Source organism: Eublepharis macularius, chromosome 14 (assembly GCF_028583425.1).
Source record: "Eublepharis macularius isolate TG4126 chromosome 14, MPM_Emac_v1.0, whole genome shotgun sequence".
NCBI classification, from domain to species: Eukaryota; Metazoa; Chordata; class Lepidosauria; order Squamata; family Eublepharidae; genus Eublepharis; species Eublepharis macularius.
Window position 1 is genome coordinate 27,807,891 of NC_072803.1, and position 16,962 is coordinate 27,824,852.

Consider the following 16,962-nt stretch of genomic DNA (forward strand, 5'->3'; position numbering starts at 1 on the left):
TGCATACTACAACCTTTATCCCACATAATTTTTGTGTATGCAGGTCATATGGTTCTCAGCATAGCCTTTTTGATGGGTCAAAGAGGATATCTCCTTTTTTTACCAGAATAAAAGCTGCTTGAATCCTACCCCAGGGCTGGTTGTGAGTTAAGACATATAAACAAAGGTCTGAATCTTGCAAAGAGATCAACTTTGCCTCATAAAGAACAACACTTCCTCCTTGAGTCAATCCTGTGTTTTGTAAAAGTTGTGGAAATCCTAGGCAGTTATTTTCCCTGAGTTACAACTCAGAGGATCATAAGGAAAAAAGAATTATATCTTAGCGGCCAAGGCTTGTGGCTTTAAGAAATCATTTTTATTTTTGCTCTCCATGTACAGAACTCCTGTACAACTTTTAAAAGAGCATTTAAAACTCTTTAAGGAAACCATTCATTTCTGGGTGGCCCTCTTGCATGCCATAAATTTGGAGCTGATCTAATGAAAAGCCAATACTTAACACAAGAGAAAGACCTATTTCACTCATTCTCCAATGCCTTCATTTGTCACTCTGGCAGCAACATTATCAAATGTTCATATTAAATACTGTACGTATTTATTGTGAGTAATGGATGGAACAGGTTGCCATCTTTATGATCACTGCCCAGAAAAAACAACTCTACCTTCTCCCTCGTTGTCATTATTCCTGCCTGACAGGAACTATGTGCTTGGGTTTTCAAGTGCTGCATAAGACATACCTTTGAGAGGCCATCCTCAAGCAACTTGTTAGTATTCTGTGTTCTTTTCACAGGAAAAGATATTTTGGTGTTCTCATGTGGCAAGATCTCAGTGGGGGAAGGATGTATAACCCTCATGGAAGTAGTAGTTACAGCTCCTTGACATGTAATAGGCCCTACCTTTTCTTATAGCTTCAGTATGGAGAAGCACCACTGCTGGGTCTGGCATAACACAACTAATTCAAAGAAATTCCTTGGCAGTCAGTGTAATTCCATGTAGTTTAAGAGTTGTGTGATCGGTTTACACACAAAGAGCTCACACTTCAACCCATGTTTATCAATAAGATGGATCTAAAATTATATACCATTCTATAAGAGTCCAGTAGCACCTATAAGACTAACAAAATTTGTGGTAGGATATGAGCTTTCATGAGTCACAGCTCACTTCTTCAAATACTTGAAGAATACCTGGTATCTGATAACTGGTATCTGAAGAAATGAGCTGTGAGTCATGAAAACTCATGACCCAACCTAAATTTTGTTAGTCTTATAGGTGCTACTGGACTCTGGCTCTTTTCTACTGCTACAGACAGAGTAACACGTTTTGATATATCATTCTGTGTTTGTATATGTGAGGGGTTTTTTTTGGTCATTTTCTATACTCACTGACACCGTAACTTTTCTTTCTTTCTGTCTTTCTGTCTTTCTGTCTTGCCATTTTCCTCCTCCTTCACACTGATGGTCATCATTGATAATTAGTATAGCATAGTTGTTAGACAGTCAGACTGAAAAAAAATCAAGATTCAAATCATCTGTCAGCAATTGGGTGACCTTGGTCCAATCATTCTCTGTTAGCCTAGCCCACATCTCACACTGTTGTTTTGAAAACAAAAGGAAGAGGTGAACCTTGTATGCTACCCTGTACTACTTGGTGGAAAATATGATAGATGGGTTGTCCAAATAACCTTGATGGGTATACTGACTACATTATATTGCCACTGGTCATCTATATAATTTTGTTGTGGTCACAGTTGTACATATAAGGTAATGAAGATGTCATGGTTGCTTAGAAACAAGGAAGAGAGATTTCAACTGAATTTAAAAAAGGGAGCTGACCTCGTCTGCAAAATGTTCATCTGCAGAATTGTGTAGTTCTATTGAATCTGATTTTCTTCTTTGAGTTCTTGTGTGCCAGGGAAATAATGATTTCAAAAGAGTAAATCAATTGTCTGATTAGCCTGCTGATTTGCTCCATCTTAGAATGTCAGATGCCCCCCCTCCCCACCCAATAATAATGGTTTTGTTTTGCTGGATGGAGCCGTCACTTGGCAACTGTCAGCAAAATCAAGGTCATCAAAACTATGCAGGGCCAATTCATATGAGCAGCTGGGGTGGAAGTTATCAGATAAGAAATTCCCCCAATGATGGGAACTACACTCCAGTGATAAGAAATCTCAAAGGCATTGCAGCTGATCTCTGAGCATTACCTTGCTGCAATGTTTTACCCTGATTGCTTTTAATTAGAATGCCTTGGTGGCATTCTAATTAAAAGCAATCAGGGTAAAACATCACTGTGGTGCTCTTTTATTCCACACCATTTTTTAAAATGAAGCCCAATCTTCCTGGAAGCAAGCAAAAAAAAAAAATTGGAGGAATACGATTGTAATGGAAGAACTGCAGTATTACAAACAGAGATGATGTGGAGGAGTGCACCATGGGAGTACAGTTTGCTGTACTGGTGGCGGTGAGCTAAACTTGAATTTTTCCAGGCTTTAATAGCTGGTTTCCTATTGCCTCCAGCTTGCATCTCTGGCAATGAAGGAGAATTGGTTTGAGTCAGCAAGCAGAGTGCAGGTTCCTGCATCCAAAATAGCCTCCAGCTTGCATCTCTGGCAATGAGGGAGAATTGGTTTGAGTCAGCAAGCAGAGTGCAGGTTCCTGCATCCAAAATAGCCAGTGAATTATTTGCAGAATTCAGATTGGGCAGTATGCATTAGCCTTGAAAATGGTTTCCTTTTGATTTTCAGCATAGTATTTTTAAAAAATCAACGGGATTAGAAGGGTGTATCTCTCCTTAGGATGGTACCATTAGTCAACTTCAATAGATTCTAATTTAATGCATGAATGGTTCCACCAAACATTGAGCTCTAGCAACTCCTGCAGTACAATCCTATGCAGAGTTATTCTAGTCTAAGCAAACTGAGTTCAATGAATTTAGGTTGGAGTTACTTTGCACAGGATTCCACCATAAGAGGACAGTGAAGACCAAAAACAGGAATGGAAGAGGGGTTGTGTTTCATATACTGATGGAAATCCATTGGACAATTCCTTGGCTGCAAGATGCTAGTCCCATTTATTTTGCTGTAACATAGCATGTGAGCTGTAAGAGATCTCTGAACAGCTTGTGCAGATTGACACTTCCTGAAATGTCTGTGTATGCTACAAGTAGGACAGATAATCTAAATCAGCAGGGCCAGCCGCCAGTCTGATTCCCACTGGAGCGAAAACACATAAACAGAACTTTGAGAACAGGTATGAAAGGTGAATCCAGAATATTAGTTGGCCACAGGCAATCCCAAAATTGTATTCTGCATATTTTTAAGGCAATTGCTATTTTGCAGCATAGGGGTCAAGCATTTAGGCTCTGCAGCCTGAATTTCACTCTAAAATGGATGATTTGCGTATCTTTCCTTTCCCCCACCCAACATCTTAATTTTAGTCCTTCTGACTCAAGTTTATGTAAATGTCCGTTGCAGCTGAATATTTGTTTCCAGTATGCAGCCATTAAGACTGTAATGCTGACACCATTTAGTGGCAAGATCTAGAGAGGTGAAGACTTCAGAAGTTAATACCAGCTAATTAATCCAGCCCATTAGCCCCCAAACCCTCACTGAGTATGTGAAGTGCCACTAATGCAATAAGCTCCTTCATTAATAAAGACAAGGTTTGTTTCAAGGAAATGATGGTCTCACATCCATTGACTTTATCAACTATGTGCAACATTTCATGGACAGCATATGATGATCTACAACAAACATTTAAGGATCAAACTCATACTTTACTTAATTGTTCTGAGTGAGCATACAACTTTTCATGAAAAGGATAAAAATACATTCCGGTGTGAGTTTGGTGTAGTGGTTAAGAGCAGCAGGACTCTAATCTAGACAGCCAGGTTTGATTCCCCACTCTTCAACTTGAAGCCAGCTGGGTGACCTTGTGTCAGTCACAACTTCTCAGAGCTCCCTCAGCCCCACCCACCTCACAGTGCTACAAGGGCAGTTGGCAGCTAAGGGGGAGTGAAAAATCTGCTCTATGAGCAACTTCCATGAAAATAGATCACATTGATTATGCCTGCATTATGGTTCCTTGATTTGAAACAGTTGAGGGTTTCCAAACTGCCCTGGGCAGCCATATCTTGGTAATCCTATTTATTTTCCCTATTGTAACTTCATTTACTTTATGATTGTTGAGGAGGTTTTCTTAGTGGTTTTATTATGTTAGGTTTAAGGTTTCCTTGTATATTTCTTATAGATACATCACTTAGAGATTTCTGGCAGATGGATGGGATATAAATGAGGGAAATAAACAATGTGCAGCTCAGCTAAGTATCTCTGTTAGGAGGGGAAATGTTGCATTTGAAAGTTGAATGATCTCACTCATGCTTTGCCTTCTGATTCTGACTTGGTTCAAGTCAATGCCACCATTAAGGAATGTTACTGTTAATTGTAATAATGTACCCAATGAGTCTGCTGAGCCTGCTGTTTCAAAGCACAAATACCAGTGCAGCTCCCTGGCAAAGTGCCCCAAACTTTTTGTCTCCATTTGTATATGTCAACTTGTGTGAATTCATTCAATCTGGAATCCATCATTCAATCTGGCCATACCACAGATATGAGCTTTCTACCCCTTCAAATATGGCAATGCAATATTTTAGATTTAAGCGACTGGCTTCCTTACTTGGACAACGTGGTTTCTTTGCATTGGCTAATTTACTAATGAAAGAGGAGCTAGAATTATATTATTGAGAATATTCATAATGGAGGGTTTAAGCTACATTGGTGTAGTGGTTAAGAGTGACAGGACTCTAAGCTGGAGAACTGGGTTTGATTCCCCACTCCTCTACTTGAAGCCAGCTGGGTGACCTGGGGCCATTCACTTCTCGGAGCTCTCTCAGTCCCACTCACCTCTCAGAGTGATTGTCATGAGGATAATAATAACACACTTTGTAAACTTCTCTGAGTGGGCATTAAGTTGTCCTGAAGAGTGATATATAAATCAAATGTTACGTTATTGAGTGACACTATGAGACGAAAAAACCATCTTACCTAGTTCGTACAGTTTTTTTTTTCTAAGCAGTGTGTACTGTCAAATTGCTGATTCATTCATGGATTTAAATGAGCCATGCTTCAAATGTTGCCAGCATAAATCATCACATAAGGAGCTAGCTGGCAGCTGCACTTGCCGCATGCTCAGAACTTATTGGATTGCTTGGGTAGATGGGAACTACGGTATATTTGGCCTTTTGACTCAGGTTGAAAGACCAAGAGAACACTATTCTCATCGACTTTAGCAGTTATACTGGAGAAGATTGGCAAGGGTAGACCTCCAGCAAAAACCAGGTTTGCAGACATGGGCAATGGCAAACCACCTCCGTTAGTCTCTTGCCATGAAAACCCCACCAGGGGTCACCATAAGTCAACTCTTACTTCAGTTCAACTCTTACTTCAGGGCATTCTCTACTACAGGCCCTATCTGTATAAAGAGCTACTAAAGTGCCTATCTGTATAAAGAGCTACAAGTACATGAAGCTGTCTTATACCAAATCAAACTTTGGTCTCTCAAGGTTAATGTTGTCCACCCTGACTGACAGTAGCTTCCCACGGTCTCAGATTGAAGAATGTCATGTCACCCCTACCTAGGTTTGCCAAACTCCAGGTGGGGCCTGGAGGTTTCCCAGAATTATAACTGCTCTTCAAATACTTACTTGTCATCACACAATGGATAGGCAGTGGGAAGCTACTATTGGCTGCATGTCTGAAGAGTCTGTCCACTAAATGTTTAGGAATTCATCCTTTCCATTCACAATCATATGGTATCCGCTGCTGAAAGCACTGGTGTAATCACAGGAAATGCTTTTGCAGTGCAAAATAAAAAAGTGATCTTATATCCTCTTAGAATACTGGGTCAGTAAACCTTACTGTGATTAAGCTGTTTCTGGTATTTTGTGGTTTAAACTGAATAGCTCAGAATATGTGTACAGTAGATAGAAATAGATGATCCAGGAGTCGGACTAAATCATGGGGCTAAATTATTTAGCTGCTTAGTCCCTTCCAACATTATTCCACAGGGAGTCATTTAGACCCTATAAGTCTCTTGATTACCAAAGCCTCAGTTGACTTAGGCCCATGGGAAGCAACCAAACTGCAATGCAATTAGAAGGCGGTTGTGTTTAACCTAGCCCTAGCAGGTGCAAATTTCAAGGGAAGGTCAGAAGTGGCAAGGAAGCTGTCTTTCAGGAAAACTCATCTGCCACTGCTAATCAGCCCATTGAACCACCAAGTTATCTGGAACCTACTTTGGACCTACTTTAAAAATGACTGGCCAAATTGTATTTTCTACAACAACCAAAACAGTGATGGCAAGATCCTCTATTATTGAAAGCTCCTGTTTCAGGATGCCCTATACATTTGGATTTAGGAGTCTGCCCTGTGGATTTATGGCACATATCTACCACTACTCCATAAATAAAGGTAGCAGGATTATTTTATTCCTCTACATCAATGCCAGGTCTAAGCCCTGGCCTTTAAAGAAGTAGTGCTGTAGCTTGCCTTCTTTGTCCAGTGGGACTGTTCTGTTTCCAGGTGGCATCTTGAGGACATGAACTGAAAAATCAGAGGGTTCCTTCTAAACATATATATTCTGTATTCCAAGTGCATATCTTTGCTCATTTGAATGCCTATGCGTTATTAGCTTAATAGGAATGCTATTTTATGGTCCAAAAATGTTGCACATCTTTAAGTAGAGATGATACAAAACTTCATGATGGCTGGGGCACAATTTGAAATGTCAGGTTCCTTCTGTTAGCAGAACGGAGTAAAGTTTAGGGTTTCTAGTACCAGGTGTTGGGCGGCGGGGGCTGGGGGGGCAGGAGATCTCCCACCTCTTGGCAATGGGAGAAAATGTTTAAGAATGTCTGTTGGGCCAATAGTGTGACATCACTTCAAGGTAAAGCCATAATCTTTCTGGCAATGCCTAGAAAGGTGGGATGTCACTTCTGATTTTTCCTGGAAGTGACATCACACTATCACCAATGGCTATCTTCTCATCTCCCCACCCCACCCGGTCTCCTGCTAGCTGCCAGGCTGAACCTAGCACAGCTGCCAATTGTGGCTTGGAAAATTCCTGGAGATTTTGGTGTGGGGTCTAGGAAGGGGGAAAGGTAGTGTGGTATAGGCTGATGTTGTCAGATCTTGGAAGCTAAGCAGGGTTGGTACTTGGATGGGGGATCATCAAGAAAGACTCTGCAGAGACCAGGAATGGCAAACTACCTCCTCATTTCTCACTTAAAAGCCCCTTGCTGGAGTTGCCATAAGTCAGTTGCGACTTGACAGTATATACGTATGTATCTAGAGAGGGTGTAGTTGGGGAGGTGAGGTAATTCAGTGAGAATGTAATGCCGTAGTGTCCACTCTCCAGTGTTGTCATTTCCTCCATGCAAACTGATCTTGTCCGTCCGGTCAATTGGAATTCCAGGAGAACCATGCTTGTAGGTTGGCAGCCCTAGAACTAGGGAAATGAACCAGTCCTGCACATTCAGATTTACATTAAACAAATGTTATTGCAACAGCAATGGCAAGAGGCATTATCTAATTGTAATTCTAACAGCAGAGAAACTGTCAGGATATATTACTTACAGGGAAACAAGAAAGGAACGAGAAGTATTCACTAAGCTCTGAACAGTAGAAAGCATAAATTACAGCTCCCCCTACAGTTCATACGGCTCACATGCCATCACGTCTACAACACCTTTTAGGATTTCTGATACTTAAGATAAAACAGTGGTTATCTTTTACCTCGACCATATTTCTATCATCTAAATACCGATGTATTTTTTTCATCAATTGCTTAAATTGACAGAAAAATGGTCCATAGCAGTTAATTGGCATTAAAATAGTGCCAGAAAGGCACATAATGTAAAAATGGTATAAACAGGGCATAAGAGAAATAAGCACTTTCAGCAACGTTGCACCCACCCCCAGAAAACAGGCAGATAAAAATGGGCTTCCTAACTATGCATAAACATTAAATGAAATATTACCACATATGTATGTATGTATGTCATACGTATGTACCATTCCATCAAAGATCTTAGAATGGTGTACATGCCAACTCCCACCCCCCTCCCCCACGTTTCCCCCCTGTATCAACCCTGTGAGCAGGGCTTTTTTTCTGGGAAAAGAGGTGGTGGAACTCAGTGGGTTGCCCTCGGAGAAAATGGTCACATGGCTGGTGGCCCCGCCCCCGATCTCCAGACAGAGGGGAGTTTAGATTGCCTTCCGCGCCGCTCAGCAGCGCAGAAGGCAATGTAAACTCCCCTCTGTCTGGAGTTCAGGGGGTGGGGCCACCAGCCATGTGACCATTTTCAAGAGGTTCCAGAACTCTCTTCCCCCGCGTTCCCCCTGAAAAAAAGCCCTGCCTGTGAGTTAGGTCTGTTTGACAAAGAGTGACTGGTCCAAAGTTTCATGGCAGAAGTAGGATTTGGATCTAGAGCAATGCTGTATGAATTTTTCTGTGTGTTCATCATGGTTGGAGATTAGGGGAAATTCGTAGAGAGTTGCCCAAAGTGACATCACCTCCCCCAGAAACTGCACCCTCCCCAGGCACCACCCTCAAAACCTCCCAACATTTGCCAAGGCAGGGCTGGAAAGTCTTTAGGAATTGCATGAGAGGGTCTATAAATCCAGGAAACTAGATGATTCCATCACAATTTACAGGAAACTTTTAACAGGTGCAAAGTCTTGAGGGCCAAGAGTTCAACCTACCATTTTCTAGCTATTCAATGATCCAGGCATTTAAACAATAATTTCATTCTTTTGTAAGAACTACTGACTGGAAAATTCTTAAGATATATGTATGGTCTAAGTGCATCCTTCAAATGCTCCCTTCCTGCAGCACTGGCCGTTCACACAATGTTCCTTGCAAACTGCAGTACTTAGGACTCCTAGCTCCTCTGTAATAGGTCTATTGATCGTTAGTTCTGTAAGTAATAGTCTGTAAGAGCAAGACCATTTGCTGAAATTAGACTTAATATCTGTCTGGGAATATAGCACAGAGAGCACAGCCCAAAAAAACCCTGTTCTTGTGAAAAAAACTGACATTGCATTTGGTTGAGAAGCATCTTTGGAAGACTAAGAAACAACTTTGCACTCTGACAAGAAAAGGGCCTGTAGTTCTCAGTAAGATAAATTAATATCAGCTGTCAGGTCTAAAGTGAACACCTGAAGCTGTCTTATACTGCGTTGGACCACAGGTCTGTCAAGGTCAGTGCTCTGTACTCTGACTGACAGCAGCTCTCTGTGGACTCAGGTAGAATTCTTTCGTGTCGTTGACTTGCAGCATGCAAAACAAGTGCTACAGCCACTCCTGTAGACGAACTGTTATCTTTTTGGTTGAGTGCCAACTGCCAACAAAGGGATAAAAAAAAATTGAGGGCTTGATATTAACAGGGCTGGAGGAACAAACTAGTCCTGCACATGTAAAATTTCATTGTATGCTGCAACAGGATGGCAAGAATAATTCACAAACTGCAGGCCTTCCAATAGCCAAGAGGCACAAAAAACAAAAGTAGCATTCTATAAGCTCTGAGCAGCAAAAAACATACATCAGCCCCCAGTTCAAACGACAAAACACATCCTGTATCAGGATTTACATGGATTAAATTGGTCACAGGACGTTGCATCTCCAACATTTGGTCCACTATGAGGGCTTAAGATGCTGAGGAAAATATTACCTCAAGATAGTAACAGCATACCTAGTCTGATCAAGTATCTTGTGTGTCCTTGGCCTTCAGTGGGGCTGGTTGCCAAAATTAGAGGAAAGTGAGGATGAGTGGGAAAGGACAGCCATTTTGATGGTTGCTTTGAACAGAACAAGAGACCTACTGAATCAGGCTAAGGATCTGGCTTGTCATTTGCCCATTCATGGCACGCAAAACTTCACCCTCGGCGCCAATCTCCCACCCTCAATGAAGAGTGGGACAAAAATGAGAGGGGGGATATAATTGATAGCAATGCTGTAGAACTTTTCCTGATCTCAGCAACTATGCAATCAGGGGGATCTATTCTGCTTTACAAGTGTGTGTGAGTGTGTGTGTCAAGTTGCCTCCAGCCTGTGGCAACTGAATGAAGGAAAGAACTCCAAAACATCCTATTATTAACAGATTTGCTCAGATCCTGCAAACTGGAGAACGTGGCTTCTTTTTTTGAGTCATAGAATCATAGAATCATAGAGTTGGAAGGGGCCATACAGACCATCTAGTCCAACCCCCTGCCCAGTGCAGGATCAGCCTCAAGCCATCTCGTTTTAGGTCTTCCTCTTGTCCTACTGCCTTCCACTTTTCCTAGCATTATTGACTTTTCCAGAGAATCTTGTCTTCTCATGATATGACCAAAGTACGATAGCCTTAGTTTTTGTCATTGTAGCTTCTTGGGATAATTCAGGCTTGATTTAATCTAGTACCCACTTATTTGTTTTTTTGGCTGTCCATAGTATCCACAAAACTCTCCTCCAGCATGCTTTACAAGACTGAGAGCTAAACTAGACATTACAGCAGCCATGGATCCAACATGTGGCCACCAACAACATTTTAGAGGAGAATTAAGCCACTGGAAAAAAATGGTGTGAGGGCCCATAGTATGGCAGCACCATACGATCTTGTCTCCCCCCCCCCCCACTTTTAATATTTTCTAGCTGTGCTGGGTGTTTTGGCACATGAAAGGCATGGGGGGCAAGATCAAATGGTGATTACGGTAGCGTCAAGTTTGGCCCTGAGAGTCAAGAAACAGGTCATAAAAGCCAGAAGAGGATAAAATTTAAGCAAATAAGACATCATCCATCCCTTCAGCTGCACCACTGCACACACTTGTAGCAGTTTGGCGGTCAAAGAGTACTTCCCCGTAAGGCCTATTGCTCATAGCTAATGTTTCAATGGCTATCACTGTTTGTTTTCCAGAGTGGAAAAGCCCTTAAAACTTGTAAGCCCTGTTCTGAACTAGTTTTCTCTCTCTTTTTTTTATTTATCCAAATTTAATACAAGAAATGATAAAACCATACTGTACAAACAAGAAAGGGATTAAAACTCAGCCATAAAAGACATTATCAAAACCACTCTTGGCAAATTGTTAAAAACCCAAGAATTAAAATAAATGAGCATTTTAACTTTGTTGCGTGGGGCGAATTACTTCTTTGGCATTTAAAACATCTAAAATTGGTTTCCAGATCTCATCGTATTCAAATAAAGGGACTGCCATATGCAAGTTCCCAAAATAGTTTTCTCTTTTGCTTCTAAAGAGTAATCTTGAGAAGAGAAACAAACAAACAAAAAATCAAAATGGAGCTGAGGGGACAGTTTGGAAAACTACTGAAAATATAGTTGACAAGGCAATGGCATTTCAAGGCCATTTAGAGATAATGTTGTGATTCAGAAGCTTTTAACTCCTGTTTGGAGGCAAGAAAAAAAGCTATGATGTGCACTGGTCCCCATCTGGTTAATGTCCTGTACATTATTACTGTAAAACACCGGGCCGCAATCTCCAAACTAAACAGAACACAAACCATTGTTGGCTTTTATGGTATCGTAAAGTAATATTTGAACACCTTGAGATCAAGGCTTGGCGTAAAGTGGTGTAAGTGGTTTTACTTCTAAAGGAAATTTGTGCTTTACTTCATGAGAGTACCCAAGTGATTGTAGCTTTCCCATCAATGTCTGCCAAATGAATTGCCTTTCATATTCTTGCCATTCTTCTGTCATGTAAAATGAAGAAATTTCAAGTTGAATGCAAACCACCATGTAAGTCTTGGATTCTTCCCAGTGGTGGAGAATATCACACATTCATTCACTATAAAGGAGAATCCAGATGATAGGTGGATTTAGCCAGTTTCCCCACTCAGTTACACCCAGTGCTCCTCCATACCACAGCTCCTTTCTCTTCTGGCTTTTGTAAATGCAAGTCCATAACCCCCAGTTTAGCCTTCTTCAGTGGTCAAAGGGGACCCTTCCTTCCTTTTTCAGCAGCAACAAAGCTGGGTGGATCTAACCCAATGTACAGCCAAACCATTTAACGAGATCTGCTGGTTTTATTTTTGTGATGTTAACTGTTATTTATTCTATTTTAAATTGTGGTTTTTATGATGTTGTGACATGCCCTGAGCCCGCTTGCAAGGAGGGTGGGATATAAATCCAATAAAATTCATAAATAAATTTCAGTCTGTTGTTTTCCATGCTGTCCTCCCAACTTTTTCATAGCTGATTTGTAGAAATATTGAGGGAGAGGGTTCTGAATGGAATAGCAGCACTAGCCTGTCCAATGTAAATTGAAAATGAACTGTTGTAACACCAGGCAAATAGAATTCGGGAGGGTTTGTGATGTGGTTAGGTATTAATTTATAATTACTAAATGTGGTATTCATTTATAATATTGTTAGTGATTTCCAGTGCTCACTGTCAATTTTGAAGATTCATTTGTATTTTGTTTAGACATGTTAATAAGCAATTTATTCAATATTTATACATACAAGGTACGTAATTTATGTGTGTAATAAAGGCGTAATGGAAAATGCAAAGTTCTTGACATACCAATTATGTTGACAAATGTATATGGGAAAATTTGGGAGCAAGAAACAGAACATAAAGTACTGTGGGACTACAGCACAAACATAAAGAATCACAGTTTTTATTTGACCCTTGGAAAAGTTAATTAAAATGGGGATTTTCTGGTCAAAATAGCAGGGACGAGAAATTTAAAATCATTCCTAATCTGAATATCATAAAATAAATCAGGGCAAATGAGTGTGACGAAATAAATTAAGCTCTTTAGATTGTCTTTGATCTTGAGATCACTACATTGCAACAAAACAAAATGAAAATTCAAAGGAAAGCAAGAAGAAAGAGCTACAGAATTGGATTTCATTAATATTCTATTTGACACGCAGCATTTGAATAAGGATTATGAATGGTTCTCTGCTATAAAATGTAATTGGCTTCTATAAGTTTACATGCAGGATTTATATTTAGTGCCATAGCAATTGTTTACTGTTCATTCTCGACATGAATAAATGTTTCAATTTGCTTTCTTTTTGTTGAGTACCTGCATCTTCCAGGATGATGTGTTGGTTGGTTGTGGTGTGTGGGGGTGTATGTATGCGTGAATTTCCCTGTTCTTATTTTTTCTTTGTCATATTTCACCTCCATTGTAGCACTTTCCAATTTTCAATATCCTTTGGGCAGCTAATGAAGCACATGCTTCGACTAGACATGTTTCAATGCAAAGAAGTCACCCATTTGCAGAAACAGAGGCCTATATGGAACCCAGTATGTTATTTGTACAATAGCCTCCAGTGATGATGTAGACGGATATTTATGGGGCAATCCTAATCAGTTAAAGCCTACAAATCCCATTGACTTCATTGCAATTTGAGTATTGCTCTGTTTAGGATTGTGCTATCAGTAACATGTCATTTCATGCATACGAATCACTTCTATGACTGTTAGCTGAGGCTCAAATACAGAATCCAATAATGGTTTCTCTAGCAGTTTTTCTTGTAATCTAAATCAATCTGGGTAGGCTGTGAATTGGATGAATGAACGTGGGGAGAAAGAGACATCTTGACCTTTTCACTTTTTGTGTTCAAAATGACCCTCCCCAAGCTACTTTTGCAAAGTAAAGATATGGGATATTCCCCCATTTTCCTCATATTATCCCCTTGGAGCTTAAAAAAATGTCACAGGTAAACTGCTCCCTGCTTACCTTCCTGTCTTAAGGCCCAACTCATAGTCTTCCCAGACTGGCTGCCCTGGGTAAAATTTATTTTAGCTGGGCATTTTTTTAAACTTTGTTTTCCACCCTAATGGGAATCTGAAGCAGTTTATGAAAACTGCAATTTAAATAAGCATACCACTGAAACAGACAAAAATAAAATTTAAAGAAACAGGAAAAACAAAGGGGACACTAATGACATCTTGGATTGATCTGAATCCACAGGGCTCACTGAAGACCATAGTCTGCAAGTCTTTGGCTCTTGCTCTTCAGCTCATACGAAAAGATTCACTCCTTTGGCCAAAACCAAGCTTGTGTAGCTGCAGCAGGAAAGGTAATAGAAGTTCAGCCTAGATGCTATGAGGACATGTTCCCAGAATTCTCTTCTCTTGCTGGACGAGTCTCTGGCCACACACAGGCATAGATTCCTACACCATACACAAGGAAATAACCACAAAACCCCAACTGAATCTCAGCTGCCAGTCATCAAGAATATACTAATCAATTGGGATGGCTTGTTCGCATGTGCTACTTGCCACTTTAAGTACATAGTCATCCATCGGTGAACATACAAATGTGAGCTTCATATTCCTTTTTTAGGTAAAAATGTTTGTGCAAGTGTTCCCAACAGGCATTCTCTGGACTGGAGCATCAGTTTTGCCACAGTTCTCCTTGTCTCTTTGATGCTGAAAACCATACTGTTCTTCTGTCATGATGCTGACATGAATATTCTCTCTGTTTTGTTTTTTTCCTCTAGGTCCCTCACCATATGAAAACCTTGCCCTATTATAGCTACGACCAACCAGTGATTGGATACTGCCAGGCCCACAAACCCCTCCATGTAAATAAGGGATATGACACCATTTCTCGGGACCAAGCTGAAACCACCAACTTGGAGCTCAGTCGAGATCATAGCTTCATTGCTACAATTGCACGTTCTGCTGCTCCAACTATTTACATTGAGAGAATACCAAACTGATGGAACTGCTTTCCTGAAAGTTCAGAAGGGGTGGGAGGGTTCTTTTATTCTGGGGAGGGGGAAAACCTTTGATTCAAGATGAGAATGGAACACAGAAATTTGCCATTTCCAGTTTACAAACGTTTCCACGGCGCAAACAACAGAAAGGCAAACAAAATATCCAGTTACTTGGAAGAGGAATGCGAGAATTCAGTAGTTTCACCTTGCAGTACGAATCGGAGAACTTCAGGATTTCCTTTGGCTTTAAACTGTTGAACAAACTTCTTGGTGTAAATATCAAAGAAAGATTGTCAAGTTCTTATTAAAAAATGTTAGATTTCACTCTAGCAACATAAAGGGATGGATTAAAAGTTTTGTTTGTATATTTGATTTTTCTACACTGCACGGTTCCTTGAAAGGAGAACCACAGGTACAAATAAGGGAGTGAGGGCAGACATAGAATGGAGTACAACACATTATTTCTTTATTAAGTGTTTAGCACTCGTAGAGGATTTCTTTAATGGTTTCCCCTCCTTTTTTTCCTTTTGCTTTGGGAACAAAACAAGCCAAGATCTCTTTTCTTTTTCCTTATGAGGGTGGGCGAACAGCACTATAATTTCAGACTCCAAACATGGTGTTTAAGGCTTAAGTTGTACCAAATGGACATTGGCAATTCATGTGAAAGAACAAAGAGGTGATACAGACAAACCTTGGGTGCATGTACATTTAAGAAGATCCATTCTGTACATTTATGGAGTGGAGATCCTTTGATTTTTTTTTGCCTATCTTCATTGTGCTTCATTGTTGACACTACAATTATGTTTGGGGTTCTAAAAACAAAACAAAAAAGAGTATTGATGAAAAAAGAGCTCACCATTGAAATGTGCAGCAATGCTAAATAAAGGGTGGGGAGGAGGATTTGGGGTATCGTAATATCCATAATGTACTCAACAGGGTGAAAATTGTTAGGATGGGTTGACAGAACATCTTGGAAAAATGTGATGGCTAGTGTGATTTAAAACAAACAAAGGAGGATGTGTAACATTGTTTGATTTATTTTTAATTAATTATTCTGATCAGTTAGCTTTTGTGTAGTTTTTATCAATAAAAGGACAAAAAAAAGTGGTGGGGAAAAATAAACCTATTATTTTGTGGCTGGGATGCTACAACACAACTAAACTAATGACTGAATATTTTCTCTAGCTGCTTCGTACAGCGACCTCTGCAATCAACAGACTCTTGGGCCAGAAGGGATTTTATATGCATTAAAAATGTGGTGATGTTGTAAGAGCCATGGACACCATTGACACATTCAAATCCCATTGTCATGAGTGAAAATAAAAGTTAAATGCCTTCCTAGCAGTGCAATCCAAGGCAGAGTTACTCGATTTAAGCCGCTTGACCTCAGTGAACTTAGAAACTCTGCTTAAGAGTATACTATTAGTCTAATGTGAGAAACAATGAGTTGGGAAGGGTCCTGGGACACAGGTCTAATGTGAGGTTTGGGGCCTCCCCTAGATGCTGCCCATGGATAACATAGCATATTTATGTATATGGAACAGGAACGTAATAATTATGTAGTTTAATAGACTGAGTTTAATTATGATAAATTCATTCATAGCAATGAATAGCGATCCACTAGACAAGCAAATAGGCTTCCTGTTTGAATCTGTACGCCACTGCCCTGAAGAACAAAGATGAAAGACTGGAGAGGTGCCACCATGTTTACCCACTAAGCTTAGGTGTTATGAACTTTCATCTTTGTGAGGTCCTAGGGCAGTTTTCCTTGCTTTGCCCTTCATTTTCTGAACCCCAAGAAGGGCTCATTACTTTGTGGTAATAGTCACTGTGGTCTGCTCTCTTGGTAGTGGCGTACGGACTTCCTGGAAAGTCTGGGGTGATTTCCACCTACTCCCTTGGCATGCAAACCACTCTTGCCTTTGTTCCTCCTTCTCACCAGATCGTTAGAGATTAGGCAGGTCTGAGAGCTGGTGGAGGGGCTGTGGCTCAGTTGCAAAGCATCTGTATTGCATGGGGAGGTCCCAGTTTCAGGCCCCAGCATCTCAAGTTAAAAGGCTCAGATAGGAAGTGTATTTGCATGGGGTAACGTAATAGTCTAGAGTTCTATATCTGTTTTAACACACCAATTGACCTCTTCCAGAGGGGCCGTGCTCCATTACAACAAGGTTAGTGTCAGTGCTGTCTTAGTGATCCTCGTGTCCTGGGCAAAAATCAAGGCTTACATCCCTTTATTCTA

The 16,962-nt window shown here is 40.5% G+C and overlaps 1 protein-coding gene across 1 annotated transcript in view; it reads left to right on the top strand.

The window, feature by feature from the left end:
• The window catches only part of LRRTM4 (leucine rich repeat transmembrane neuronal 4), a 559,145-nt gene extending 544,419 nt beyond the window's left edge, over positions 1-14,726 (top strand). The window contains exon 3 of the mRNA XM_054998291.1: positions 14,505-14,726. Coding sequence (XP_054854266.1) covers positions 14,505-14,726 — 222 coding nt within the window. The remainder of the gene's footprint in view (positions 1-14,504) is intronic.
• Positions 14,727-16,962: the final 2,236 nt, after the last annotated feature.